Here is a 27,555-nt window from a genome sequence, read left to right as displayed (position 1 = left end):
AAAAAGTCAAATAAAGATGGCACTTTCACAAATTCATGTAGCTAATGTTAGCTTAATTAGCTAGCAACTAAAGTAGATGAAATCTCCAAGAAACAGTTATTATTTCACCTGACAAAATGTCCACCACTTACTAATATCAAGGACGCATTGCATTTTGAGCGTTAAATCTTACAATCTTATTGTTGTAAACTGTATTTGTGCCATGTGAGAATGAAAAGCTTGACCAGCTTAGCAACAGTTACTGATGAGGCTTCCTTGGCAAAAGGTCAATAATCCTCCTGTAACTTTTTTTTTTTTATTAGCAGAAGCTAAATAGGTACTCAACCAAAAACATAAAGCCTATACACATGAATGTTTATAGAATTTGTGCACTAAGCCAACCAGCCAGGCTACTATTCTTTGACTAGAATGGCACTCAGTAGAGTGCATTCCTCCGCAAAGGCCAAATATTGACGAAAATGTTGAAATATGTCTCGCAATGTTACCGGATACCAGGTCCGCACCAAAATTTCGGTTCAGTACTTTTCACGTAATCCTGCTGACAAACAAACAAAAAAAAAACAACCAAAAAACAGACACGGGGGGAAAAACATAACCTCCTTGGCGGAGGTAAAAATGGAAATTCGTTTGACATAGAAACAATTCAGGGAAGTTATCTGAAACTGGTTTTAATTAGGTTCTATGGGCACCAATGTCTGGGCTGCCTGCTAAATAAAACAAAAGAGTCCAGGGTTTGTCTCACTACACTGCACAAAAAGGCCTCCCCACAAATACAGTCAGACACTGCACACATACACACACACCCTGCATAATGAATGGGATTATAAACTACACAGAGTTTACATCTGTCACTCTGTCAAGCATTTGTGTTGACTTTTTTTGATTTTTGATCCAAGTCTTTATCCTCTCCCATCCTCCTTATTTGCTATGAGGTCGCCTGAGCATGGGCACTGTGAAAATTCACTTATAGTTTCATTCAGGTTTCCCGCAGGAATTGGCTAGGCGAGAGTGCTGCTTCTCTTCCCTCCATCATTAATCTAGTTGGGTAACTGAAGCGGTGGGATTGAGCTGAATGCGTAAAGAAAAAAGAAATGTATTTCTCCATAAAAGAACTTTACAACCAGAGAGCCAAATATTAAAATAACGTAGCTACTGCTGCAAGGGTGCCTACAGGTGGCGCTTTGGTTTGCTCCTCTTATCAATTCCAGTCATTCATTTCCGAATGACAAAGACGAGTGGATTTCTGGGCTATAATAAAGTTCTGTGTACTCACTCCCTTTGTATAAGTCAGGAAAGTGAAAATGCAGTGACAAAAACAGCAGAAAAGAAAGACAAAATAATCAGCAGGTGTGAAAGAATACATGCAGACACTCCTGCACCATACCAGCCCACATCAATTGCATTCCCATTGTCCTAATCCCTTCTTCCCTGCACAGAAACAGGCACAGACACAAACACCTCAACAAGCAAGAGCAACCTTTCTTCCTGCTGTTGTCACCTCAGCATCAAGCTGAGCTCAGCTCTTTGAAGGCTCCTTCACTCTGGATATGGAGCTGTTACAACTGTCATCACCTGCACATCACCTGAAGCAAACAAGGTTACGTAAGACTGGAGTGATGTACAAAAAGTACACTTGAAGCGTTCTGAACTGCTTTTCTAAGATGTGTATCAGAATGAAAAAGCAACCAGTTGGGAAACAAGTGACCCTTACAGTATGACTGACGGCACACAAGGCCTTCACATCCTGACATGTCACAGTAGAAAAAGCACAGGTGTAACTAACAAAATTGATGATGGCTGAAATCCACTTAGCTTCTTCAGTTCCAAGTTGCTGGCATTGTTCAAGCTGGCTCACTGTCACTCTGTCATGACTTACAGCCATTGAGCCATTGTTAATGTTATTAGTAACACCTGTGCTTTTCCTTCTATGACGAGTCAAAATGTCTGCTGTGAAAAAGGCCTTCGCAAAGTTGTCAACAGTGGCAGTAGGTGCAGTCAGTCATATGTGCTTTACCAGCAGTTTGTTATTACTACCATAGGTGGCATACTACGCAGCTGTTAAATATAAATATAAGAGCATTTTAAATGTTATGATGATACTGGAATATTCCAGTTCAATTAATAAACTACACTTCGACTGACATTTCAGCTTCTTTCAGTGCTTGGACTTAAGTTAAACATGAAGATGTGGTCGCTCTTCAGTTCCTTTCAGCTTTGAGTGCTAAAAGAAGGGCATTCAAAGCTTCAACTCTTCAGCTTTACTCGGGACTTACACTTGAATCAACAATTGAACTTCATTTGTTAATTAGACTTAAACTGAAGCTTTAACTTCTTGCACCGTTTCCATGTTAACTGCCATTTCTCAACTTCTTTAAATCTTTAAATCTATTATGACTACATCTTTCAGAATTTTAGCCTTTTCAATTGGTTAAATCCATTGTGGTGGCATTCAGAGGCAAAATTAAGAAAATTGTGTCACTGTCCAAATACTTATGTACCTAACTGTATACAGTATATACAGACCATTCAGCCACAACATTAAAACCGGTAACTGGCTTTAATGTTGTGGCTAATTGAGGTAGAGGCCTGGAGTGTAATTTATAGAAAATAATTAGATTACATATTTTCCTCAAATCAGTGAGCCCTACATTTACCATTTATTTCTGACATTGATGACAGTTTGGTTCTTTGGAAATGAACTGTTGTGTACATGGGATTTTTACAAGTGTTACGTTTCTAAATGGGAAATACTCAACAGTCTGAAATGTAGCCACACTCTGTGATCAGATGATACCACAATATGACCAGGACAGTATTCCCCACCTATTGTGTTACTGCAAAGGCCAATTACAGTGGACCTCAGCTGTGGTAAGAGGCCTGTAGCTGCAGGCAGCCAAGAAGTTGAGTTGAATAAAGAGAGAGAGAAAGTGAGAGTCTGAAACAGAGATAAAAGAAAGTGAGTGCCTCAGTATTCAGTGCAAGTAATCAGCCATTTCTCTCTGCATCTATCTTTATCCTAAACCAAATATGCTTTCATTGCCTCATACACTTATCCTTGACAGGAAGAGCAGTCACGCACACACTCAGACATTCAGGCACACACACACACACACACACGCCTACATAAAGAACAGAAGTTTATTGTCCACAGAAGTGGAAATTTGCCTTTGGCTTAACATGGATGATCAAATGGATACAACAGAATAACAACACAATAAACAGACAACACAATTAACAGAATCCTCTTCATGCACAATCATGCACACATTTTGAATACTTTGTAAATCCTTTGGAGCAAAAATAATAAGTCCGCCAAGTCCACTGAGACCCATGCTCAATTAAAGCAGGCATTTGTCAATTCTGCGCTCTCTCCTGAATACTGTAGCACATTCAGTGCCCTCTTTCAAAAAGCGACAAGCTAGTGCTGTTCCAAGTTCAGATGAGGACTTGGAAAGAGTGAAGTGTTCCTTTGTCTGGTGCCTGGTTAATAGTTAAACTAAACATTCTCTACATTCAGTCATTCACTTGCTACTGTGTTAACAACTTGTGGAGTAATTTTACTCATTTGCAGTAAGGCTGCAAGTGGTGATTTTTTTCTTTATTGGCTAATTTATTGATCATTTTTCCAACTGAGGGATTAATTATTCTGTTCATTAAATTTAAAAAATATTGACAATACCCACCAGAGGTTACCAAAGCCCAAATTGATGGGCTTACTCTGACCAGCAGCCAATAATCCATAGTTATGAGAAAAGCAAGCAAATTTTCCTTTAAAAGAGGCAGGAGCAATTGTTTGATATTTCTGCTAGAAAAATGAATTAAACAATTAAATTGACTAAGCGAGAGAGAAGCAGTTGCGTTTTGGACATGCAGCTGCTCACAGTTCATCATTATTTCCTAAGGATATAGACATTGGTTTCTAACCTAGGGGTCGAGACCACCCTAAAGGGTTGCAAAATACAGTCCTGATTGAAATTATTGGCCCCCTGAATTTTAAGTACATAGAATATTTTCAGAAATAAACGCAAATTAACCAATTTCATATAATCAAAATATTTTAATAAAATGTCCATAGTTACTGACTACTGACTGATTCACCAAAGATCTCAAAATCCCTGTTTCAACAGTTTGTAACGTTATCAAGAAGTTTCACAGTCATAAAATTGTTAAGATGTTTCGAGGACGTGGTGCTTAAGAAGAAACTCAGCGAGAGAAATCTACAAAGGTTGATGCGGATTGCAGAAAAAACACCTCATCTAAAGACCTTCAGGATGAACTGGAGCGATCTGGAGTGGTGGTTTCAACCTGTAACATACGTCACACACAAAACCAAGTAGGGCTCAATAGGCCAAGGGGGACACCACTGTTGAAAGAAAGGCACAAAAAGGCAAGACTAATGTTTTCAAAAACTTTCATAGATAAGCCACAGTCTTTCTGGGATAATGTTTTATGGACAGATGAAACCAAAGTAGAGCTCTCTGGGAATGCGGTGCATCAGTTTGTTTATTGAATTTTTATTGAAAAAATTTGGAGAGAGCTGAAATCTGCCATTGCAAAAAGGACTCCTGCAAACTTAAAAGGGCTTGAATGTATAGCAATGGAAGAGTGGCAGAAACTAGCAGCAGACAGGTGCTAGAAAACTTCTAGATGTCTACAAAAAACATTTAGAGCCTGTCTTAGAGGACTCTCTGAAGGGACCTATGATGATCAACAACAAACGAAAAAAAAAGGGCTACACATTACATACACATACAGATTAAGTTTATTTTTTCTAGTTTTTCTTCATATTTTGCATTCTTTTGAAATACTGGATAGTTGTACCTCTTCAGCACTCTAAAAATCATCAAACTAAACAATGTGAGAGGGGAGAATTTTCACTTTTAAGCCTTTTTTTGAGCTCATTAACATATACAAATGAGACAAAGGAATAGTTCAACATTTTAGGTGTTGACTTGGTTGCCAAGAATTAGATGAGAAAATCGATATAACGCGCATGTCTTTGCAGTAAATATGAAGCTATCTCCATCCAGCAGCTCGTTAGCTAAATTTAGCATAAAGTCAGAACAGAGGGACACAGCTAGCCTGGATTTTTTTTCCAAAGATAACAAAATCTACCAGCACCTCTAAAGCTCACTGATTAACATTTCATATTGTGTTTTTTTGAGTTGTACAAAAATGAAGGGTAATAACACAATGTTGTTTTTATGTGACATTATATGCCCGGCTATTTTTGGGCAACAATATAACACAACTTGTCATATTTATCCTTCGGTTTGTGGGAGCTTTAGAAGTGCTGTTAAGCAGATTTTGTTACCATTGAACAAAGCAAGGCTACCTGTTCCCACCTGTTTCCAGTCTTTGAGCTAAACTAAGCTAACTGGCTCCAGGTGATGGCTGTATATGTACCACACAGATAGGAGAATTGTATCAATATTCTCATCTGATGCTTGGCAAGAAAGCAAATAACCAAAATTCCCAAAATTTCATTCTATTTCTTTGAAAGGGCACAAGCTAGAAAGCCTGGGAACCACCGGTAAAGGATATGGTAGTTTCTGAAATGTTCACTGGTTTAGTAGCCACTTGCTTTTAGGAATTTCTCATTCTGAATGCTGTTGTCACAGAGTTTCAGTGAGGAGATCAATGCAGAAATTATCAGGATGTGCAACTCAATCAATTCCACAGCCTTCCTTTGCTAATCAAACTATCTGCCAAAAAAGCCCCTTTGGCAGCTACGCTTGGACATCAACCTGACCGCTTGATTATGTTTGCAGCCTTTTGAGCCAAATGCTGCTCTAATATTACTGCCGAAGGACCGCCATATGCTCTGTTCCAAGAAGCCAAGAGATACTGCTTCTAAGAGACCTGACAGCCAGCAAGCGACATCCAGAGTCTAAGTCAGCATCCAAAACGCAGCGCACCATGGTTTGCTCAGGCTGTTATCAGTGCTAGGCAGCTCTTTGAAAGATGAACAAGGTGAAAGTGAAGCAGCTGCTTTACAAAGACTGTGTAGAATCAGCGCTTCACATGTGTTCAAGGTGATCAGACCGACATTAACGGTTGTCTCTTTTTAATGCATATGTGCCCTCCACATACCAAATGTTCACTACGTGTTCAGCAGAAGAGTGTTTCATGGCTGCATAATGGGACGCGCTCTAGAGTAAATCCTTGTATAATATAAATTGCGCAAGAGAACAGATCTAACGTCAGTCCATGCATCATGATAATGGTTATAACAAAGGCAGGTATCATGGCTATAGTGATGCTGATGATGCAACTGACTCAGACTGTCCAAGAACATCTCTCTTAACCTCAGTACATCACTGTGGCCTTTGATCAGCTGCTCAAAGAAAAGGGTGAGAGCACACCACTAAGGGGCTGTAGGACCACTCCTATTCCTTTCAATAACCACTCCCCTTGATAGTAATCTGAATTAGAGTTGGACACTTTCCTTGAAGGCTATTGACAAAAAGCTGCAAGCTTAATTGGGTTATCCTTGTATGCAAAAGCGTGTGACAAACACACAGAGAAGCCATATGACAATATCCCCTGCACAGAAATGACCTCATTTACTCAAGTTTTGCCGGCACAACTTGGCCAGCACACTGATGATAGCTCTGGAGCAAAACTGGCTTTCTGCAGTCTATCATACAGATTCAGTGATTCATTGCTGAGCTTACTGGCTTCACTTCCTAGAGGCTTATTTCCCATACACTGAAAAGATATTGTGAATTAGTATTACTTCCATGCATGACACTAATCTTGTCTTAATTATGCAATTAACTCTCTGTTTTCAAATAGTCCGTATTTCAAAGAGTTCATTCGAGCACTAACGGTATTTTCTCACAGTTTGAGAGGCAGATTTTTTTTATTTTTTTATTTGTTTTACTGTGAGGTAATGCTACATTTTCTGCTTTGTGAGAAACATATTCACTTTATCTGCACATGAGCTAACTGGACGCAGAAACTTCATATGCTGTCAGTGTTCGTTATGTAGGCGTTAGCGAGTGTGGTGAAAATACAAATTTAAGGATACGTGGCCAGGTCATTATCGCCTCTGGATAATGACACTGACAGACAGTAATAGGCGTCTATTAGTGGGAAGTTGGACTTCACGCCTCCAACGTTTCCAAGACACAAAAACTGCCGTTGTTTCAATGTTCTTCGTCTCTCAGGACAAAACTCCAACAGCATAAGGAGCAACAGTGTACCTCTGTCAACATTTAAATGCCTGGTACAAACTTTAACAACTTCGGTAGCTCTGGTATCACATGCTAGTGCTAACTTGAAAAGACACCGAAAAATACGAACACTATAAATTAAACACTGACATACACAGAGAGAGTAACTATTAGCTACAACTCTTACGGGAGTTTTATATCTCGGTAGGGTTTCTGGAAACCCGCGTTTTACTTTCCCATCACTTACCATCTTCCTTTTCATCGAAGACTGGTCTCTTTGAAGAACTATTGGCTCCCATCCTCTTCTTCCACTTGCCCCAGTGAAACATTGATGCTCAGATTGCATTCCTTGCCTCTTGAAGAGAAACTACAGCTCTGTGTTGGACACCCTCCTCAGAAGACAGTAGGAATAACCGTACATTTCACCCAAACCATGTCCGTTATTTTGGCTTTATTTCTCCGTTATTTATTCTGCCGAAAATTTGAGCACGGCGAGTTAAAGTCTTTAAAAAACACACACAAAAAACACGGGGAGCGCAAGTGTAGCAGGTGCCGACGGTATGGAAACTATTTTAAAAGAAAGACGCTTCAGTTAGTTAGCGCTGGAGGTTAATATAAGCACTCGGTACTGGTATTGTTCGGCTGTCTTCCGTAGCCTGCCAGCCAAACCGAGAGACTTATGTTTGTCAGGGCTGAGAGTAAGAGCTGCGTCGATTTCACACAGTTAGCTTAACAAAGCAGGAAGTCAAAGTATTTTTGCGCTGGCAATAAAAGCATAAACGATATATCGGCACGGTAGTCACTTCAAATCAGCAGCTACTGGTGGTGGCAACACTGAGATCAATTGGAGAACATGAAATGCAAACAGTACGTGAGCCTAGATTATTAGATAGATTCATTAAATTGATCAATTCATTTAAATAATTTACAATAAAGCAGTCAATAGGGTAGTTCAGTAAATTTAGGTTACAGGTTTCAAGTGAAGTGTGGCGTCATGAATCAATATCAAAGTAATATCAGATGCAAAATTAATTTATCGGTGATTAAATACAGTCTGTACAAATAAGTAAGTTTAGGGAAGGAGCATGATGTCTATCAAAATAACATGTTTTCCATTGTGGTCTGTAGCCTATAGAGCACGTAAGTAGCCTTTAGAGGAACAGAAAAAACAGAGACATTTTGATTTATATCTATCAAGAAATCATTCTAGTGTAGTGTAATCCTTGTTGTTGTGCTTTTACTTCAAACGTTTGCTCAGGAGATTTTTATATTGAAAGTCATAACCGGAAGCGTCCCCTACGCTTTCTGACTAACTTGACAGTCGTGAGAGTAGTGTGACAGTTGCTGGCCAGTGACTGTAGTCGACGTAGCCGTGTATCACAGACTGTCATGCATATCAACACACAAGGACCAGCCTCTGTGGGTGAAGCCAGGATGGCTCATTACAAACTGGAGGGTTTTCGCTGATTGTTACCAGCAGAGAACTGCTGCTATCCTAAAGCCCAACTGAACCACAGTGAATGATTTCACAGTCTCATTAGAAGATGGATGGGTGGTGCCGGATCAGTGATGGGGGGGGGGTTAACACTTTGTCTTCAATCCGAACACCAGCTATATTTACTCCTGTTGCTGCCCTGTTACAGTACTGCACATCATAAAGGATGATATCTATAATGTTGTTCAGCGTAGCTTTGGTATGTGACCTGCTCACGTTTCACATTTAAATAAATTCTCTGGTTGATACATTATGAATGCAGTTCGCCTCGTTGGCACGTGGACAGTTGCGGTAGTTAGTGTTGACCGCGTTGCCATGGTTACTCCGTCAAACCCGGGAAGCAGTAGCTACAACTTAGCGTGACATTTTGCTGTTTCATTTTTTTTCTTGTTTTTATGAAGTGTTTCTTTCAGGAAGACACTGAGTCTTTTTCTCATGTTTATGACTATGTTTACTCAGATACCAGGTAAGCTAATACGGCGGTGGTACATCAGTGGGGTCAGCAGGGAAAGAACTGTTCGCTAATGTTAGGTAGCAGCAGAGAATGAATAGCGAGCACCTGCTTCTAGGCAGGTTAAAATCCCCAGCAAAAGCAGTTTAGACGAAACCTGTCCATTGAATTTGACACATGCATGGACTTTCTGATTCCGATTTCCTGACAACTTCTCTGCATTTCTTCCACGATGTCTTCCCCAGAGGAGAAGGAGGAGGTTCCAGACCAGCAGCGAAACTCAGTCTTTGGGAACCGTGTTGTCCGACCACAGACTCCCCACTTCCTGCCTGAGGACGCAGAGCCACAGGAGCTTGCTGAATATCATTCAACAGACACACTGTGTCTGAGCAGAACTAAGCTAGAACATGTTTCGAGAAGTATTTTGGAAAATAGAACACTAAAGGTCAGTTTCGACTTTACTGTTCATTTGTCAACCTCTACACACCCAGCTGCCTACTCCATGCTGCAGTGGCTTCATGCAAAAAAAAACAGTACATCATCCACGAAAACATTTGGTCAACAATGTAATATCTGCATAAGGTATTCTTCTGCATTATCTATTCATTCTAACTACTCATTGTGTCATCTTCAGTATTTATATCTTGAAGGCAACCAGATATCCAGTATCCCAGATTCATTGTTCATCAGGTTGCCCAACCTGCAGTGGCTGGACCTCAGAAATAACCAAATTGTGTCGCTCCCTGCTGAAATTGGCTTGCACAGGTAGGCTACTTATGCAACTGCGCTTTGAAATGAATGCCCATTGATTCCAAACCCCTAGGCCGCCATGGGAGTGCAGTATGCTTATTTCTCACATTTCAGAACTTTTTTTGATGAGAATTTTTTTGCTTAGACTTCTTCTGTTAAGTAGCATATGCTCTGAAAACTAAATTCACGATTCCAAGGTGTGGCAAATGAGATTAACATTAATATAAGCATATCTGGGTTTCTTTATGACTGTTCATTTTAGGACTAAATATGTGTCTTAATCAATGCATTGCCCTCACAATCCTCTAATAATCTATGATTTGGTTCATGTAGGTCTCTGAAAACATTACTGCTAGAAGGGAATCCTATCTCAGAACTTCCACCAGAGTTGGGTGAGTTGGGTTCAGTAACAGTGAGTTCAGCGAGCAGCGTCTCTGCTCTTTGAAATAACAAGCTGCTGTTCTGTTTCATCAGTTTCAAGAAGCCTTTTGCTTACAGCAAATGTAGATCTGGATTACATGCAAAGAATAACTAGTAGTTACTATTAGAAAGCACATAGAGTATGGTTTAAAATTTTTTGCTTCCCTCTGTTATCACTTAAACCTATTACTGCACTGCTACTTGCATTAAATTAATGAAGGTAATGGAGGAATGTACAGCATGTAATCTTCCTCTACTGATGCATTCGTTGTAAATTAATCTGGATAAGAGTGTCAGCTAAATGAGAAACAGTGTAAGATGTAATCATAGTTATAAAGGATTCATTATTTCCTTTTTTTCCCCAGGAAATGTGGTTACCCTCAAAGGCCTGAACCTGAGGAACTGTCCCATCAGTTTTCCTCCACAAGACATTGTGCACCAGGGTGTCCAGGGCATCCTCCAGTACCTGAGGAGTGCGATGGCTAAGCGACAAATTAGCATGAGGAAGGCCCCTCCAGGTGAATCAAAGGCACTTTAACTTTTAACCAACACAGCAGCAAGGTGTCCAGTATGCACGTGCATTCTAGCCATCTGCTCTTTTTGTCAAAGATAGAATGGCTGGCCACAAAAATAGCTCCTTGCCCTGGTACCACTTCACTGGTGTGACTCCTGTTCCCTTGGAGACGGCGCGTGCTATGCAGCTGACTCTTTTTTTTTCAACCCCCTGTTCCAGCTCTGCAGTATTTTTAGCCAGATGAAAGTGATCGATAACCTGTGGGCTCTAAACAGGAGCTCTCTGTCACTAAGCACTGTCTGGAGGTAATCGCTGTGAGGAGCCCAAGACAGCCCTCCACAGGAGAGGCTGCTGCTGCACAATGAACAGAGCCAAACCCCTCAATCAAACCATTTATCTCCCTGCTTACAAGGTTATTAACAAAGACAGGGCTCTGGTCTCTGAGGGGAAATCTCCTTTCATTTAATTGGCTCAGAGTATAAATTTAGTGGATTTGAATATACACCATTCATTTACACACTGCATTGTCATCAACCTTTTTCAGCTGTGATAACATGGAATATTTAGTCTGTTTGAGTCTAATTATCCTACGTGTGGGTTACATTCAGCCACTGTTATTGTTTAATTCACTCAAAACTTGCTTGCCACATATTCTAATCTGTAATCCACGTAGACGTTTAGAAAGGAATGTTTTACCTGCTATTTTTTCGTGAATTTGCTCATAAAATGCTGGTAAATCTTTGCTGCAGTTCGAAAATAACTCTGAATTCTATCAGTAATTTTTGCTAGTCAAACAGTTATCATGTACTTCCACTGTAGTCACTGTAGCTCTAGACAGCGATGTTTTTGCTAGTCTTAGCTGCACCCACATACCACTTGTGTCTGCCATGGCTGTTTCCTCGGTAGAGTTGCCATTAGTGGAGAAGCTTCAGCTGTCAGAGCTGACTGGGTCCAGTATGGAGGAGCAGGATGAGTCAGTGGATGAGGGAGACCTGCAGAGGTTCAAGGAACTAAAACACAAGATGATCCTACTGGACAAAACTGAGCTGGGTTCATTAGCACAGGGTGATAAAAACCCAAAGCCACATCTTCTTCCTATTACCAAAAGGTAAGTAAAGATAAGGGTATTAAGTTGAGAGGAATAAAAGATTTTTGCAATGAAAATCTTTTTCTTCTCTTTAATAGCTTAACATTTTGGGATTGATGCTTTTAGTTTTAGGCGGAGATTGATACCACTCTTACATCTGTACAATATGAAGTTAAAGCCAGGAGACAGTTAGCTTAGCATAAAGACTGGAAACAGGGAGAAACAGCTAGTCTGGCTCTAACCAAAGGTTGTAAAATCTGCCTACCGATTAAATTAATTATACACATAGAAAATATTTTTTAAACTATATACACACAAAAAATACAAAATGTAAAACAATTCACCATTTTACGGGGGGGTTATGTGCCGGACTATTTCGTAGCTGGGACCAGTAAGTTAGTGGAGTCTCCAGCTGTTGCCTGACAACTGGGAAATAGTCACACATGAGCCACTATGAAACGGCAAATTGTCCTTTTTACACTTCACTTTTTAAACATTCTGAACAAGCCAGATGCATGTTTATTAATAAGCTTCAGAGTTGCTGGTTGCTAGATTTTGTTACCATTTGATATTGCTAGGCTTGCTGTTTCCAGTCTTTATGCTAAGCTACACTAACCAGCTGCTGGCTCTAACTTCATATTTTTAATGGACAGACCTGAGAGTGGTATTGTTCTTCTCATCTCACTCCCTGTGAAAGTGAATAAGTGTTTTTTTTACCCATATTTCAAACTATTTCTTAAAAAAGGGCCTAGGCCAGATCCAAGTAGAAGTTGCCCATATAACATATTTTTACTGGGCTCAGAGAGATCAAAACAACATATTTAATTACTCCTTCCATTGTTTTTGTATATTGAATCCAGGCAGCAAATATCCATTCGGCATAAATCCTTTTTCACCTGTGCAGATATCTAATGCACTGAAAGTGTTATCGGCTATCTAATAGTAGGACTGAGGAGGTGAATTTGTTTTGCTTCAGTAGATATCTTTAGCGCTGAGGTCTGGAGTTGGGGTGGTGGGCAACATACATGGCATGCTGACTTAGAAAAGGATATCACGACACTTTTTAATGACATTCTCTGCAGAGGAGACCAAGTTATAAAAATCTCCCAAGTTGACTCCACTGGGACTCAAGGGGCTCAGGAGAGCAATAAAAATAAAGCATCACTAAATGATTTCAATTTATTTGTCAGAAAAAAGGCAACTACCAAGGCCGGCATCATTCCGGAGCTCCCCCTGTTTGACACTCAGCACTGGAAAAGGCCAGAAGAAAGAAGACAGGCTGCAATGAAGGAGCTGAAAGAGAAACAGGCTATTCTTGAGCAGAAGAGAAAGTAAGCAGATTTAAGACTTTTAGTTCAGTATAGTTTTGTAAATACCGCATTGTCTGCCCTACTACACATTTACCACAGGTAAGACAGAATTTCTTTTCATAAAGCAGGGCTACACTGTATCCAACTAACATTTGTGTTAGTGACTAATAGTAAGGGATCAATATTGTGTCCACAGGAGGAACAATCAATGTTTACAGACCCTTTTGCAACGATTTATTAACAGTTGCCTGAGAACCATTTTCCTTAACATAAATTGTACAAAAAAAGTACATTGTTATCTGGGTCTCCCTTAGAAGCCAAGAGGCTCTTCGGAACTGGCGTACACAAGCCAAGATCACACAGGAAAAGAAAATGTGGGAGCACAAGCAGAAGAAGAAAGAAAGACAAAAAAAGCGAGAGGTATGTGGAATAAATCACCTAAATTTCCACCTGCCAACCACAAGGAGGCAGTAGATCACCGCCTCTGTCACAATGGTTAGAGGACTAAAACAAGAGATATGAAATCACCACAAGATATATCATTTTGATGCTTGTGGATTGGGTTTTCAGGTAGTAGCATAACAAGAATCAGTGTCAGTGATGCTTGATGATGAGGTTGGTGCTGTTGAAGTCAGCGACAGATGCCAGTGTCTGTGATGGAGCATGCTGCATCAGTGATAACACAGCAGCAACACATACTGTACGTGCAGGCATGCACACACTGTAGACATATGCAGATGGATGGTTTTCAGTAATTTGGATGTCAGCTACATTTCTATGCATGCTGCTGAAGAGTAGCTCATAATGTTCGCATTCGACCAGCAACATCAGGATAAACAATCACTGAAAAATATGGTCAAAAACAACCCCATTTGGGTAATATAACCCACGGAGGCCGTCGTGTTGCAGCTATGCAACTGTAGCTGTAGGGTGATTGTGGGAGGTGTCGCAACAGTTGTATCATCCTGAATGCACACAAGATCTGCACTTAAGAATAACAGTCTGTTGTACATGATAATAAACAACTCCACTATCTGTTACAGGAGGCAGAAGCAGATTTAAAACCCGTTGTGGAGGACAGCAATGATACTATGCAGAGGCAGACATCCACAATGCCCATCAGAGAGTGTGAGGAGACCAGGTACATGGGAACTCTGGATGACCAAAATACTAATACTGTCTACTACAGACCAAAAATGTGGTGCACATCTACAACATCCTGAAACCTGAACCAGTATTAGAATCAGAATTGACCAGGGATGTTTGTTTTATGTTGTCTTGTCAGTGTGCCTGTTAGCTTTGTGACTGAATGTATATCTCCATCCCATCATTTTTGAAGAGTACTCTTCTCATAAGGAAACTCAGTAAAGCATAATGGTTTATATGTATATTCATCTGATCAATTTACTTCGTGACAATCGTACTGCACATACTCTGAGGCATAAAAGTATCCACTAAACAGCATTTTGCATGGTTTACAACTGTGAGCCAGGCGGGGAGTTAGAGACACCTAGTGGAAAAAGAGAGACCATACATCCATCATAGAACATCAGTTTCCTTTGTTCTTCTTAAACAACATTATGTCTTTGATACACCTTAGTCTTTTCTGTTTTCATTGACAGAATGAATCTTACCTGAGGAGAAAACAATTAGTCAAAGATTTGCATTTTTAATCAGTCATCCACCAACTATAAAGACTATGATACCAGTGGCCATACCTAAGCATCTAAATATTCAGACTTTTGACCTGTGTGGCCCCCCAGATCAGCCCGTGAGCTAGAGCGGCAGATCCGTGCCTCTGTTGAGAAGATGCAGGAGAGACGAAGGAATCCCAGGGGCACAACCAGTGAGCAGATGGCAGTGGCAGAGCAAGATGTGGAAGAGGTCAAACCTATACTCCATTATTCACACAACTCATCTATATTTAACTCCTACGATATTGATCCGAATTTGTTTTTGTCACTTTGTTTCTTCCTATTTTTAATGACAGATGAGGAAATTACAGGCACGGCTTCTAGAGCGGAAGAGAAATTGGGGAAGAGATCTTGAAAATTGTTTTACTATATTCACCGGAGACACTTGGCCAAGTTTCCTTGACAAGTAACAGGGATTATACATCCCTTCTGTTTGAGTTTTGTGGCACTGATTTCATACTCAAAAGTCACTTTAAAGATGAATCCCTTTGTGAATGACCATTGTAATTCTCATATCTTAAAATAAAGATCACGAGGCTGTTGAGTGGGTGAGTGTTTTGAAATTTTCCATTGTATGGTTCTTTATGTCTTTCTCTTTCTTTCCTTCTTTGTCTTTGGAATTCTGAAAAACACTCTCTAATATACAAACTAGTCCTGTTTTGCTTTTATCTCGTCTTACTTACTTAAAACATGTACAAAATACATAAGGTACTGTTGCTTATTTACTGTGTGAAATGAAGCAATTCCGTTGTTAAACGTTACACTGGCTCACTAGACACAATAGCTAAAGTATAATACATCCTGTGTCAATTATAAAAACTGTATGGTCAACTCACACTGTAAATTAAAGCTTAAAATATAAAGATCTTTAAGGGGAATGATTAAAATCAAATGGTAAAATAAAGGTAAATATAGTACCAAATTGAAGAACTGAAAGGACATTTAACCATTATGCATATTTAATGCCCTTGTTAAAGTATAAATAATTGCAGCTGAGATTGGTGGCTGTATGTTTTATGATGATTTGTTAAAACAGGTCATAATTATCTCACTTTTGTAAACATCTACCACCGTATCGTTTGCCATATAATAGAAACTCCATCCATATTCCATTGAAATGATGGTGCACGTTTACAACAGAACGCCATTAATCTCTCGCTGGGAGAACCGAGGCATTCCCCAGAAGAGTCCGTAGTAATGAATGGCATCAAACAAGTCAAAGTGAGACAGAGAAAGGGTAGGCCTTGTCTTGAGAGATTTTTTGCTCCTCTAGCACAGAGAGCGTGATGTCAGCGGTAGCAGTACTGTTGTAATTGACTTGGTGGGGGTGATGGCGTCATTTTATGCCCTGGTGTAGCCTCCTGCTCCAATAGCGAAGGGGAGACGGATCTTTGGCCGACGCGACCGTGGCTCCCTTGGCCGGGATCGAGCACCGCCGAGCCGGACACTTCACCCCGGGAAACATGGAGGCTGTGGCCGAGGAGCTGCGGGCCGGCTCTCGGGTACCTGTCACTATCGATCAAATAGTGAACGATACACTGGTGGTGACGCTGACCTATCGAGAAAGGAGCTACACGGGGATATTACTTGATAGCAACAAAAAGTGAGTGTTATTTCCTTTATACATTTATCTGTGAAATTAATTTGCTAAACTCTGCTAACGGCTAATCTACCGTTGATGCTAACATCCAAAGCTAGCTGGTTAGCTACATGTTAGCTAACTGGGCCTCCATACAAAAGACTTGCAGGTTATTGTAGCTGACAAGGTAGCTATCTGCTAGCTTGCCTGCTAATGGAAAACTGATATCGTTTTAGCCCACAGGAAGATGATCAAATTCGTTGTTTTGCTGTTGTGAAAAAAAACTGTATGTCAAGATAGTGGCCCTGTCTCCAGAGATTGTTATTGACTTCTTTTGAACAATAGCTAATGTCACTGGGTTCATCAGTAGCTTATTGTTAGCCTAATCAAATACAGAGCAGCTAAAACGTATTCAGTAAAAGTGCAGGCCTTGGTTGAACAGCATTCTGTATATCAGTTATGTTTTCATCTTGTAGGTAGTGCATGGTGTACTTATTTTTTGAAGTGATGTTGCAATTAAAATAATCTGAATTACAGTTGCTGTTTTGACAAATGGCTTGATTACCTTGATTACCAGTCACTTTTGATCTATAGAAACAATAGAAAATGAAAATAAAGATACATGTGGGCTTTGATGAATCACAACTGTAAGGGTTTTTCTTGTTTTTGTTTGTTTGTTTGTTTGTTTGTTTGTTTGTTTTTTAACTGGTTCTGATAAGATCCAGTGAGACCATCTTAGGCTCTGTGTTTGGCAGGTAAAGGTCGTTACTTGCCATTTGATGAAAGCGACCCTGCTCAAATGAGAACCATATAAGTGTAATTTGACATACTGTATATCAGTGTCTTGTCTTATCTGCCCCTCTTGATGTGTCGCACATATATAAGCCTTGTGTTGCTCTTGGTGTTGTGCACCTTAAAAGCCATTGGCTTTAGACTATTTATAGACTAGCAGAATCAGAATCTGACCAGCTTTGCCCCTTAGTATGCTTAGATGGTTTTTTTTTATGTGAGAGCTCATACTGTCCTGAAAATAACCCACCCAAATGGGAAAAGGCAGGCCTTGGAATAACTTAAAATAGGCCTATATTTCAGGCCTTGTCACTGACAAAATTTGAGGACTTCTTCCTTTTCAGCTCATAGAAATACATTTCCTGTCATTGTCTCCCACAGATTTTTTTAGGCCTCTCATTCAGGCAGATCTCCACATCTATCTAACTGTACACAACGTGAAATGGCAAAAGAGCGGCGAATCCTGACTGGTCATATGCTGCGTCCTTGTACAGTGCCTAACTAGCACTGTGTGTTCCCTGTCACAGGCTGCACTGTTTGTGCCATGTCAATCACTGTGAAGGCTTATATTCCGCTGCATATAAAAAGGTGAGGAACAAGCCTCACCAAGAGACTATTATTTGGAGGTGCCTGCCAGTTACTTCCCTTGGGGAGGAAAAAGGGCTCCCCAAATGTGCACTAATTAATAATCTCACCACACATAAGCCCTGAGTAGACACAGATGCAAAAACAAACTGAAATCTCCTGGCTCCTTCCCTACCTCTCTGAATCCCGAGTGATTCATGGGATTGTTTTTGTTCAGTCAGATGTTGGGGAGGGGGGGTTCCTGGGCATCCTGTAGTCTCTTTGTCTGCTGTCTCCTGACTAAAGCAGCACAGCCATGTTACTGTTGCCTGCCAGCCACCTCTCCACCACTTCTTGGCAGTTTGGCCTTCTTTGGACATGTTTGCTGGTTCCGGAATACAAGAGGAACACGTAAAATAACTCAAAGACAGTCAGTGATACTATTGCTCCATTTTTCTGGCATAAGGCAGCAGGATGCCTGGCTGCTTGTATAGTGGACCCCCCCAACCCCCACGCAAAAAGAATTTTCAGCACACAGGTGACGAGGAGAGTGGCGTCAGTGTGTCCAGTCAAAGTAAAAAAAAATGCTAAAATAGGTTTCCCTCCTTACACCCTGTGGTAGGCCACTTGTAGGAAAGGCTTTGAACAGCTTTGGGAGCTCATTTCTCATCTGGCCTAATTGAAACAGCAAGGTATTTGATTTTTGCTGTCCCACCGCCAGAGTTATGTAACATATAACACATGACAAGCAATATAGCATAGTTATATTGCTTGTCATTTGTATCAAGAATGTGTTGTTGATTGTTATTAATTCATTAATTTTTTGTTTTTTTGTTTTTTTTTTTCTTGTTCATTTTAGGAGTGGGCTCTTCTGTCTACCAGATTTCAAAGCAAAACCTGGGGACTGCCAGATATCTAAACCAGGTTGTGAAATCCCAGAAGTTCTGAGTGAGGAGCCGGTTTCCAATTCTCCCAGCCAGGCTTCACACAGACCAAAGGATGAAAACACTCTCCCTGAAAGCAGCATACCTCCTGCACCTCTTCCCTGCCCCATACCCACACCAGTGCCAGCTGGACAGACTCCTTACCCTCCTTATTTTGAAGGAGCCCCCTTCCCTCATCCCTTATGGGTGCGCCACAGCTACAGCCAATGGGTACCTCAGCCCCCTACTCGACCAATCAAGAGAAAGAAGAGGCGGACGCGAGAACCAGGCCGCATGACCATGAGTACTATCCGTCTGCGTCCACGTCAGGTACTATGTGAAAAGTGCAAGAACACACTGAATAGTGATGAAGACAGCAAAGATGGCATGAGCAACACCAAGACATCTAGAAAAGAGAATGCACTACAGAGCGACGACGATGGTGATGACAAGGATATCCCCTCTAAGCTGTCGAGAAAAGAGGATGTAGTTGCAACCAAGGACACTAAAAGACGGGAAAATAGCACCAGCCTTGACAGCAAGCGCCTTAGGAAGGACAAAAGGGGGGAGGCTGACGGGGAGAAGTTCCCCGGAGGTGAAGTGATTATTCCTCACAGTCCAGTCATAAAGATCTCCTACAGCACTCCACAGGGCAAGGGGGAGGTCATGAAGATCCCCGCACGAGTCCACGGTTCAGTCAAGCCATTTTGCCCCAAACAGCTGGTGCAGAATGGTGTGGGAGAGAACGGTAAGGCGCCTTCTGATCCCACCAAGGAACAACGGCACATTCTAGATGCCACAAGGTCTGGCCTCACTGTGTCCATTCCCAAACTCAAACTAACCAGGCCTTTCACAACTGTGGGTCAGGACTTGCCTTCTCCAAAGATCCGCTTGAGACCCCCCCAGAGGGAGGGTGAGGAGAGTGTGGTCGAGTATGAGGCAGAACTTGTAGAAGGCTCTAGGAGACGAAGCCCCAGGGTTCCTGGTCCCTGCCTCCCCCACTCTGAAGACTCAGGGGAAGGCAAGAACTCTCTGGAGTTGTGGTCAGGGAGTTCTGGGGAAGAGGCTGAGCGCGGCCACAGCGACCTCACCCTTCTCATCAATTTCCGGAAGCGTAAAGCAGATTCTTCTAGCCTGTCCGTCTGCAGCAGCGACAGTCTAGATGAATCCAAGTCCTTTAGCTCTGATGGCACCTCACCAGAGCTGTGTGATCTGGCGCCTGGCGAAGACCTCTCCGTAACCTCATCTTCTGTACCTTCACGGGAGGACTGCAAGACAGTGCCACCACTTACGGTGCGGCTGCACACGCGCAGCATGACAAAGTGTGTAACAGAGGAGGGTCACGCTGTGGCGGTGGGCGACATTGTGTGGGGGAAGATCCATGGCTTCCCTTGGTGGCCAGCACGCGTCCTCAGCATCAGCGGCACCCGCAAACAGGAGACAGCCAGTTGTGAGGCGCCATGGCCCCAGGCAAAGGTGGCGTGGTTCGGTTCACCCACCACCTCCCAGCTCTCTGTTGCCAAACTGTCGCCCTTCAGAGAGCTATTCAGGTCCCGCTTCAACCGCAAGAAGAAAGGGATGTACCGGAGAGCTATCCTGGAGGCAGCCAAGGCTGTGGGTCACATGAGTCCGGAGATTACATCGCTGCTTTCCCACTGCGACACGTAGGTTAGTTCACAACATTTACACTTGGGTGTATCACATCTACTGTTATAGTCTGATACATGTGACCTTGTGCTTTCTAAGTCCTTAAATAGGGCTGGGCAATAAACTGAAAATTTACCAGAAACATCATTAATCTCTCAACTACCGAAATAAAACTATGTTGGTATGTTCAATTAATTGATTCCTTTAGACACGCTGTAGCCAATCCCTACACTGCACCTGGATGTACAACAATGAATCACATTTACCCTACTTAGAATCAACCAATGAGTTTCAGAAAGCATGTACTTTTGTCGTTTGTGTGGATTCATTCAAACAGAGGAAGTTTGGTCAGCGTTGTTCCAACTGGTAGCTCTAAGCTACGAGATCAACTAAGAGTGTTGAGTCGGAAAAAACGAATCAAATGTTGTAAAGGTTGATACAGGGCACTGGTGCAGATGTTGAAGAGCTGGCCCAAAAAGTAGATGCACTTGCAGTTTGTTTCGTCACCTTACAGAATGAACAGTAATTCATCTCTTTTGTGTTATTAAACATACAATATGCATAAGATGCTCTGGCAAACTGACTTATCTAAGGCATTACTAAAGAGTTATGAAACATAAGATGTACTTGGAACCTAATAAAGGAAAAGGGTGCATTGTGCTTAAATAATTCATCCATTTTCAAATTGCTCATTCTTTTGAGGTTAACTTAAAACAACTAAGGCTCAAAAGATTCAGTTGAAATCTCAAGGCCAAAAGGCAAGAAACAGTTTTAGTAGTAGCCTCATTGAGCTTCACAATCTGCAGCTCCAACCTGAGGATAAGATGTAATTCTTCCTGAATTCATCCCAAAAGAAATATTTTTGCCAAATATGCTCAGTGTACATAGTATAAAAGAATATATATTGGCAGCAGAACTTGTGAAATGTTGATTAAATATTTATCTGACACACTGAAGTAGCAGCTGGAGCCCCATGACTTTTACACCTTATTTTTCATGAGCTACATGATCCAAATATGGAAGTCCCGGTTCAGAACTAATTCTGTGAGTAACTTGATAACAGGCCAAAATTAAACTAGCTTGTTATCAGGTTTGTGTGCTCTCTGGAAATCAGTGTCTGCACTTGGCCAAAGATCATTCGGTGAGGGAAGACACTCTGTAACACCTCTGTACAACTGTGATCCTTTCTGTAGTCCAATAACTCCAACGAGTGATAAATCTCCTCTTGTAGAAAGACTGTGTCCCGATTGACTCATCAATTTCAGGAGTCAGAATCTCCCCGTTCACTTTCATTTGTATCATATCAATAATTGAAGCTGATCTGCTTCATACAGTTCAGACCGTAAGTATTTGGACAGTTACACATTTTTGAGCTTCAGCTCATTCAATCATTAACGTGCCAAATCACAGCTTTAATTTGGGTGGGTTGACATCAATATAGAAAAAGCTGTGTGGGAGATAGAGCCCTTTGAAGACACAGGAAACCGGTAGAGTTCTGGAACAAAGTTCTATGAACTGCTGAAACAAAAATTAACCTCTGTCAAAATGATGGAAAGAGGAAGGCGTGGAGAAAAAATGAACAGCTCACGACCAAAGCCACCACCTCATCTGTCAAACATGGCAGTGCCTCTGTTGTGGCTCGGGCATGTACGTCTGCCAGTGGAAGTGGCACACTGGCATTTATTGATGATTTCACTGCTGAGAGAAGCAACAGGATGAATAAAGAGGTATACAGGAGCAAACTGTGAGCTCAGATTCAGCCAAATGACTCAGAAGACAACATTTCATCAATCAGCAGGACAATGATCCTAAACATACGGCCAAAGCAACCAAAGAGCTTTTCAGGGTTGAAGAGCTGGAGCGTCCTCGACTGGCCGAGTCAATCTCCTGATCTCAGTCTGACTGGGCAGCATTTTGTCGTCGCGGTTGAAGAGCAGACTAAAGGCAGAGAGACGCCACAACAAGCAAGAGATGAAGGTGGCTACAGTGAAGCTCTGGGAGAACATCACCAGGGAGGATACAAAGTGTCTGCTGATGTCTGTGGGTCAAAGACTTCAGGCAGTCATTGCCTGCAAAGAATTTTCCACAAAATATTAAATATGATGATTTTGTTTTGACTGTCAACTTACTTTTGAACAGGGCTCTATCTCCCACACAGCCTTTTCTATATTGATGTAAACCCACCACAATTAAAGCTGTGATTTGGCATGTCAATGATTGATTGAGCTGCAGCTCAGAGCCTGAAGAACAACAACGAAAAAAAAGTAGTATAATGTAGTATCAATTGTTTCATTTGAGATTGAATGTGCTGAAGCTCAAAAATGTGTAACTGTCCAAATACTTACGGTCTGAACTGTATGAAGCAGATCAACTTCAATTATTGATATGATACGAATGAAAGTGAACGGGGAGATTCTGACTCCTGAAATTGATGAGTCAATCGGGACACAATCTTTCTACAAGAGGAGATTTATCACTCGTTGGAGTTATTGGACTAAGAAAGGATCACAGTTGTACAGAGGTGTTACAGAGTGTCTTCCCTCACCAAATGATCTTTGGCCAAGTGCAGACACTGATTTCCAGAGAGCACACAAACCTGATAACAAGCTAGTTTGATTTTTGGCCTGTTATCATGTTACTCACAGAAGTTGCATTAATTAGCGGCAGTTGATATGACCCATCCTCGTTGCGTTTTATCAGCTGCTTCCTTAATTTTGTACACTGCTGTTTACTTATACGAGTAAACAGAGAGAGAGAGATTTTTTAATTCCAATAAAAGAGTTTTGACAAATATGTATTTTGCCAACTCAGGTGTCACAAGTCTCTGATTTGCCAGTAGCACTGTATACCCTAAAATATCCTGTAGATTGAATGAGAAGCCAGAAAGGTTTTATTTAAATATACTTAATGTTACTCACTTTGGTAGATGCAAAGAGTCAATCGTATTTTTCTCATTATATGAAATTCGTAAGACGTTCACTGCGAGGACGCAGGATCTGGTGCACAGTTGTATTTGTATAGGTATCATTATCGTTACTGAGTAAATGTGATTGTCAGTTGTGAAATAAATTTCCGTTATGCTACCCAGCATTAATTTGATGATGAACATGTTAAACTCCGGGGGGACGTGGGCTGAGTGAAAATTATTCTGCGGCAACCTGCTTATTTAACAACCACTTTTAAGTTCTGCCATGCCGCCCTGGGGAGCTCTGCTTCATTCATGTCATGGAACAGTTGCTGTGTTGAAGGGGGCAAAACAAACATTAATACCAGCTTTAGTGGAGGCCCAGGCTGTACTGCTGGCTGTCAACAGGAATAGCTTATGAAAACAGCTCATTTCAGAAAGTGAGTCCCAAAAGATAGAGAGTACTGCTTAAGCACAATAGGGCCAGTGTTATGTCTTAAAGCATGTTGTCAGGGCTGTAGTTATGTCAAGCTTATTGTCCCTGGTTTCCGAGTTAATTGACCCTGTTGTAGCCAAGCAGCAGGCCCTCGACACACACTCAAAGGTTAAATATTGTCTTCGAGTGATATGAAGGACAGATAGGCAGCTCCCAGCCCTTCTGTTGACTGTGTTATGAGCTCAGTAGCCAAGAAGAGGGTGGTTGTAGTTGAGAATAAACACAGTAAGGGGTAAAAGCGAGCCTATATTTGGTACTTTTTCCAGAGCTCATAAAGGAAGCGTTTTTCTTGCTCTGTCAGCTACACAGAGGTTTCAGCCAGCTGGGAAGTAGCTGACGTTTACTTCACAGTGCTGCATAATCTTCAGAGCACCGCACCTCTCAATGTGTTGAGCCCTGTACACAGTAAAAAAAATCCCTTCACTGGATATATGACTTGCTTTGTTTGCTAATTGTCTTTACTTTGTGACTTTGTTCTCCCCCTTCTTCTCCTTCTGCTTCTTTCTCTCTTGCTTAGAGGCTGAGGACTGAAGAGAGGTCTCCGAGGTTTTTTTGAGTTCTCAGACTCTGTCATCAAGACCCAGGAGGGAGTACGTGCGGTTGCCACGGCTACTATTTATATGCCGTTTTTTTTTTTTTTTTGTTTGGTTTTTTTTTTTGTTTTTTTTTTTGTTTTGTTTTTTGTTTTGTTTGTTTTGTTTTTTTTTTTTCTTTTCTTTTCTTTTTCACAAGGCTGGTGGAAATGGCCGCCAAGGTGGAGTTGTCGTTGAGACTGGATAAGGGAGCAAAAAAAGGCCAGGCATCTCATGGTCTCCCATGAACTAAACTATTCCTTTTTTTTTTTTTTTTTTTTTCTAGATTAAATCATATTTCAATACAGCCGAATAATGACACTACAAGGACCCGAATGTATTTATTATCTGTAATGGTTTACCAAGATCCATTAAGTACACCTTTCTACCACAGTCTCGCAAAACCTCCCAGTCTGCTGCTGTCATTACCATGGTCCTCGCCGCCGATGTGTTCACTACGAGGCCCCACTCGTCCAGCCAGAGGAAGCCGGTGGCATCTTCAAAGGAACCCCTGACCACGAGACATTTTACCATGATTTATAAAAGTCTTACCCTGAATCTTCTTACTTTTCAAAATGTGAATGGCTCCATCCAGAGACAGTAGTGACTGTTCCAGCTCTTCTAGCGATCACAGTGTTCCATCCTCGTAGCCTTCTGCGACATTAGTTGGATTTGTGGATGTATTTATACTGAACTCTGTTCCTCTCCAGAATCATGTTGTGTCTCTCTTCCATTTCATTTTTAACTTTAGAAGTGTCACATCGGCGTACTTACCCCTCCAACTCTTTTTTTTTTTCTTCTTCTTCTTCTTTTCCTGAGAACCATTTTTACATCACTTTAATTATTTAAAGCGTCATGTTAAAGAAAAAAGCACTTTATCTGTACCTTGGTGGCCTGCTGTAAGCTCACTGTCTGAAACACTATTGCGAGATACAGCCCTGATAGGCAGCAGGGGAGTCCAGAAGTCTTTGTGGTTGACTATCCATGGCCTTGGAGATACAAGAGATACAAAAAAAATCTTTTTTTTAATTTTATTATATTCTATTGTACGATTTTGGGGACACCAGACACAGATGGTTGTGTACACTGTATTCTCGCATTTGACTTGGGTGTGTTTCTCTCTCAGCTTAACTACCACAAACACAAACACACACACACTACAAAAATCCACATTTAACATTTCCACTGGAGAAACATGGGTGAACAAATGTGTCAAAGCCCCCTATGCATTATCAGTTAAAGCTTTATGAGTGACTTTGGGAGAAAAAAAAAACATGCTGTAAGAATACTGTGAATTCAACTGCTGAGTGTGCTGAAGAAAAGCTCGCTACTACCTAGAGCCTGTTGCAGTCATATTGAGTCATCCGGCAAAAGCGGACTGCAACGCTGACCTTTAGTGACCTTTGTGTTGAAAGCAGCACTGTTGGAATAGGGGGAGGGAGGCAGCGAAGGCAACAGACCACGGCTGTCAAGCGCAGCCCAGTCTGTATTAAAAACTTAACCGAAGATTGCACACAGTCACGCTCAGCCAACCAGCCTGTCTCCTTTCTGCCTGCCTGGGAACTTTTTGTTCAGAGGCTGAAAAACTGACTCACACTGATTGTCAATGAGAGAAGTGTGTTTATTAAGGGAGCAGATAATGCACTCCTCCCATTTTGATAATCTGCGGTTTGACTGTTTGTTATCGAGCCCGGCTAGTTTCCAGGCAGCCTTACACAATGAGGAGGGGGAGAGTCTACATCTATGTATGCCTGAGAGGGGAAACGGTCGTCAGGATTTTCCCATGTATGAGCAACATGGCTATCTACTGTTGCCCACGTTGGTCAATGTTATTGGCTACTTTTTTGTTTTCTTTTTTTACATGTACTGTACATAAAATAAAATATACAAGCAATACCTGTGCTGTTGTGGATCAGCCTGTAATATCTTCTTTTTTTTTTTTTGTAAGTGGTCCCTCCACCAATTTTACACGTGAACTTCACTTCACCTATTATGAGGAACACAACTCAGGTGGCTCTGGAGGAAGCTTTCCAAATGAAAAAAGAAAAAATGTCCCTGTCATGTCAAGTCATGTCAAGATTTCAGCTTGTAATTTAAAAATTTTAATGGAAAGCTTTAAAAAAAACTTAATGTAGAGTTAGGAAAAAAAAAAAAGTGTATTTACCAGGCAGTGAAGGTTTATTGAGAGATGCTATCCAGTTGCATGAGAGGAAACGAAGAATCCAGTGTTTTAGGACCTTGCTAGTTTTAGTCCCATACTTTGGACTAAAAATCATAGTATCTCGGCCTCTGCTGCTTCAGTTTTGACCTTTTTTTTTTTTTTTGGTCTGTTGTGCACAAGTCCCCCAGCTCTCTGGAAGAGTAATACGAAATTGCGTGGTCCTTTAATACAGTAAAATACAGCTTTCTCATGTTATCACCTCATAAGTATAAGGGGAGTAGTGAATTCATTACTTTTATTTGTTAGTACCCTAGGAGCCCGACTCTTAACTCCCATTGACTGCTGCTTTGCTAATTAGCACTGGGGATTTATTGTTTAGGAATGGACCATGTTTGCATATTTGCTTATTTGCTTTCTTGCAGACAGTTAAATGAGAGGATTGGTGCTACACTCTTATATCTGCCTGGTTAACACACAGCTATAGCCAGCAACCTATTAGCTTAGCGGGAAAACAAGCAAGCCCGACTTGCTGTCTTACACTTCAGCTTTTGCACAGTTTAAAGGAACAAGGCGTGATGTGTTAGTTAGTGAGCTTCAGAGGTGTCGGTAGATGGATTTCGTTGCCTTCGAACTGAGCCAGAGTTGCTGTTTCCCCCTTTTTCCAGCCTCTATGCTAAGCTAACTTTACTGGCTGCAGGCTGTAGTCGGAACTTTACTGGACCGATTTGAGAGTGGTTTCATTGTTCTCATCTAACTAGGCAAAGATAGCAAACTATTGCTTTCATCTGTCCTAGCTATCGGCCTCAACTTGTGTGTATACATGGCCCTTGGATCTGTTTCAGGTTGTAACTCAACCACTTGTACCATCCAGTTGCATATGATCAGTTATAGTAACTAGCTGAGACTGAATTTATGTTGGTTTCTGAACTGATAAAACGGTGCTGCTGCTTTCGGTCCTTTTTTGTTCTTATTCAACATAGGAACCATTTAAAAGCTGGAGGCTTGTATCAGATATCCCCT

The 27,555-nt window shown here is 41.3% G+C and overlaps 3 protein-coding genes across 4 annotated transcripts in view; 2 read left to right on the top strand and 1 right to left on the bottom strand.

The window, feature by feature from the left end:
* LOC120796484 (serine/threonine-protein kinase 32C-like) overlaps nt 1–7,827 on the bottom strand; it is a 77,177-nt gene extending 69,350 nt beyond the window's left edge. Inside the window, exon 1 of the mRNA XM_040139384.1 lies at nt 7,426–7,827. Within this exon, the coding sequence (XP_039995318.1) occupies nt 7,426–7,507 (82 nt within the window). The 5' untranslated portion in view covers nt 7,508–7,827. The remainder of the gene's footprint in view (nt 1–7,425) is intronic.
* A 1,179-nt stretch (nt 7,828–9,006) lies between these two features.
* LOC120796481 (leucine-rich repeat-containing protein 27-like) lies at nt 9,007–15,443 on the top strand. Its single transcript, XM_040139382.1, has 11 exons — nt 9,007–9,139; nt 9,370–9,569; nt 9,759–9,889; nt 10,208–10,266; nt 10,660–10,812; nt 11,715–11,916; nt 13,086–13,226; nt 13,520–13,625; nt 14,249–14,346; nt 14,969–15,089; nt 15,196–15,443. The coding sequence occupies exons 1-11, from the start codon at nt 9,109–9,111 to the stop codon at nt 15,307–15,309; spliced, it is 1,356 nt and encodes a 451-aa protein (XP_039995316.1). The 5' UTR covers nt 9,007–9,108; the 3' UTR covers nt 15,310–15,443.
* Nucleotides 15,444–15,964: 521 nt separating this feature from the next.
* pwwp2b (PWWP domain containing 2B) lies at nt 15,965–24,428 on the top strand. 2 transcript variants are annotated; one of them, XM_040138353.1, is made up of 3 exons: nt 15,965–16,502; nt 18,691–20,422; nt 24,320–24,428. In XM_040138353.1, the coding sequence occupies exons 1-2, from the start codon at nt 16,363–16,365 to the stop codon at nt 20,420–20,422; spliced, it is 1,872 nt and encodes a 623-aa protein (XP_039994287.1). In that variant the 5' UTR covers nt 15,965–16,362; the 3' UTR covers nt 24,320–24,428. The 2 variants fall into 2 exon arrangements, with proteins under 2 accessions (XP_039994287.1, XP_039994285.1); XM_040138351.1 differs by lacking the exon at nt 24,320–24,428 and having other exon boundaries at nt 15,966–16,136; nt 16,257–16,502; nt 18,691–21,386.
* The last annotated feature ends 3,127 nt before the right edge of the window (nt 24,429–27,555 follow it).

Source organism: Xiphias gladius, chromosome 11 (genome assembly GCF_016859285.1).
Source record: "Xiphias gladius isolate SHS-SW01 ecotype Sanya breed wild chromosome 11, ASM1685928v1, whole genome shotgun sequence".
Classification (NCBI taxonomy): Eukaryota; Metazoa; Chordata; class Actinopteri; order Istiophoriformes; family Xiphiidae; genus Xiphias; species Xiphias gladius.
Note: the sequence above shows the minus strand (reverse complement) of the source record. Positions and strands in the feature narration are given on the sequence as shown.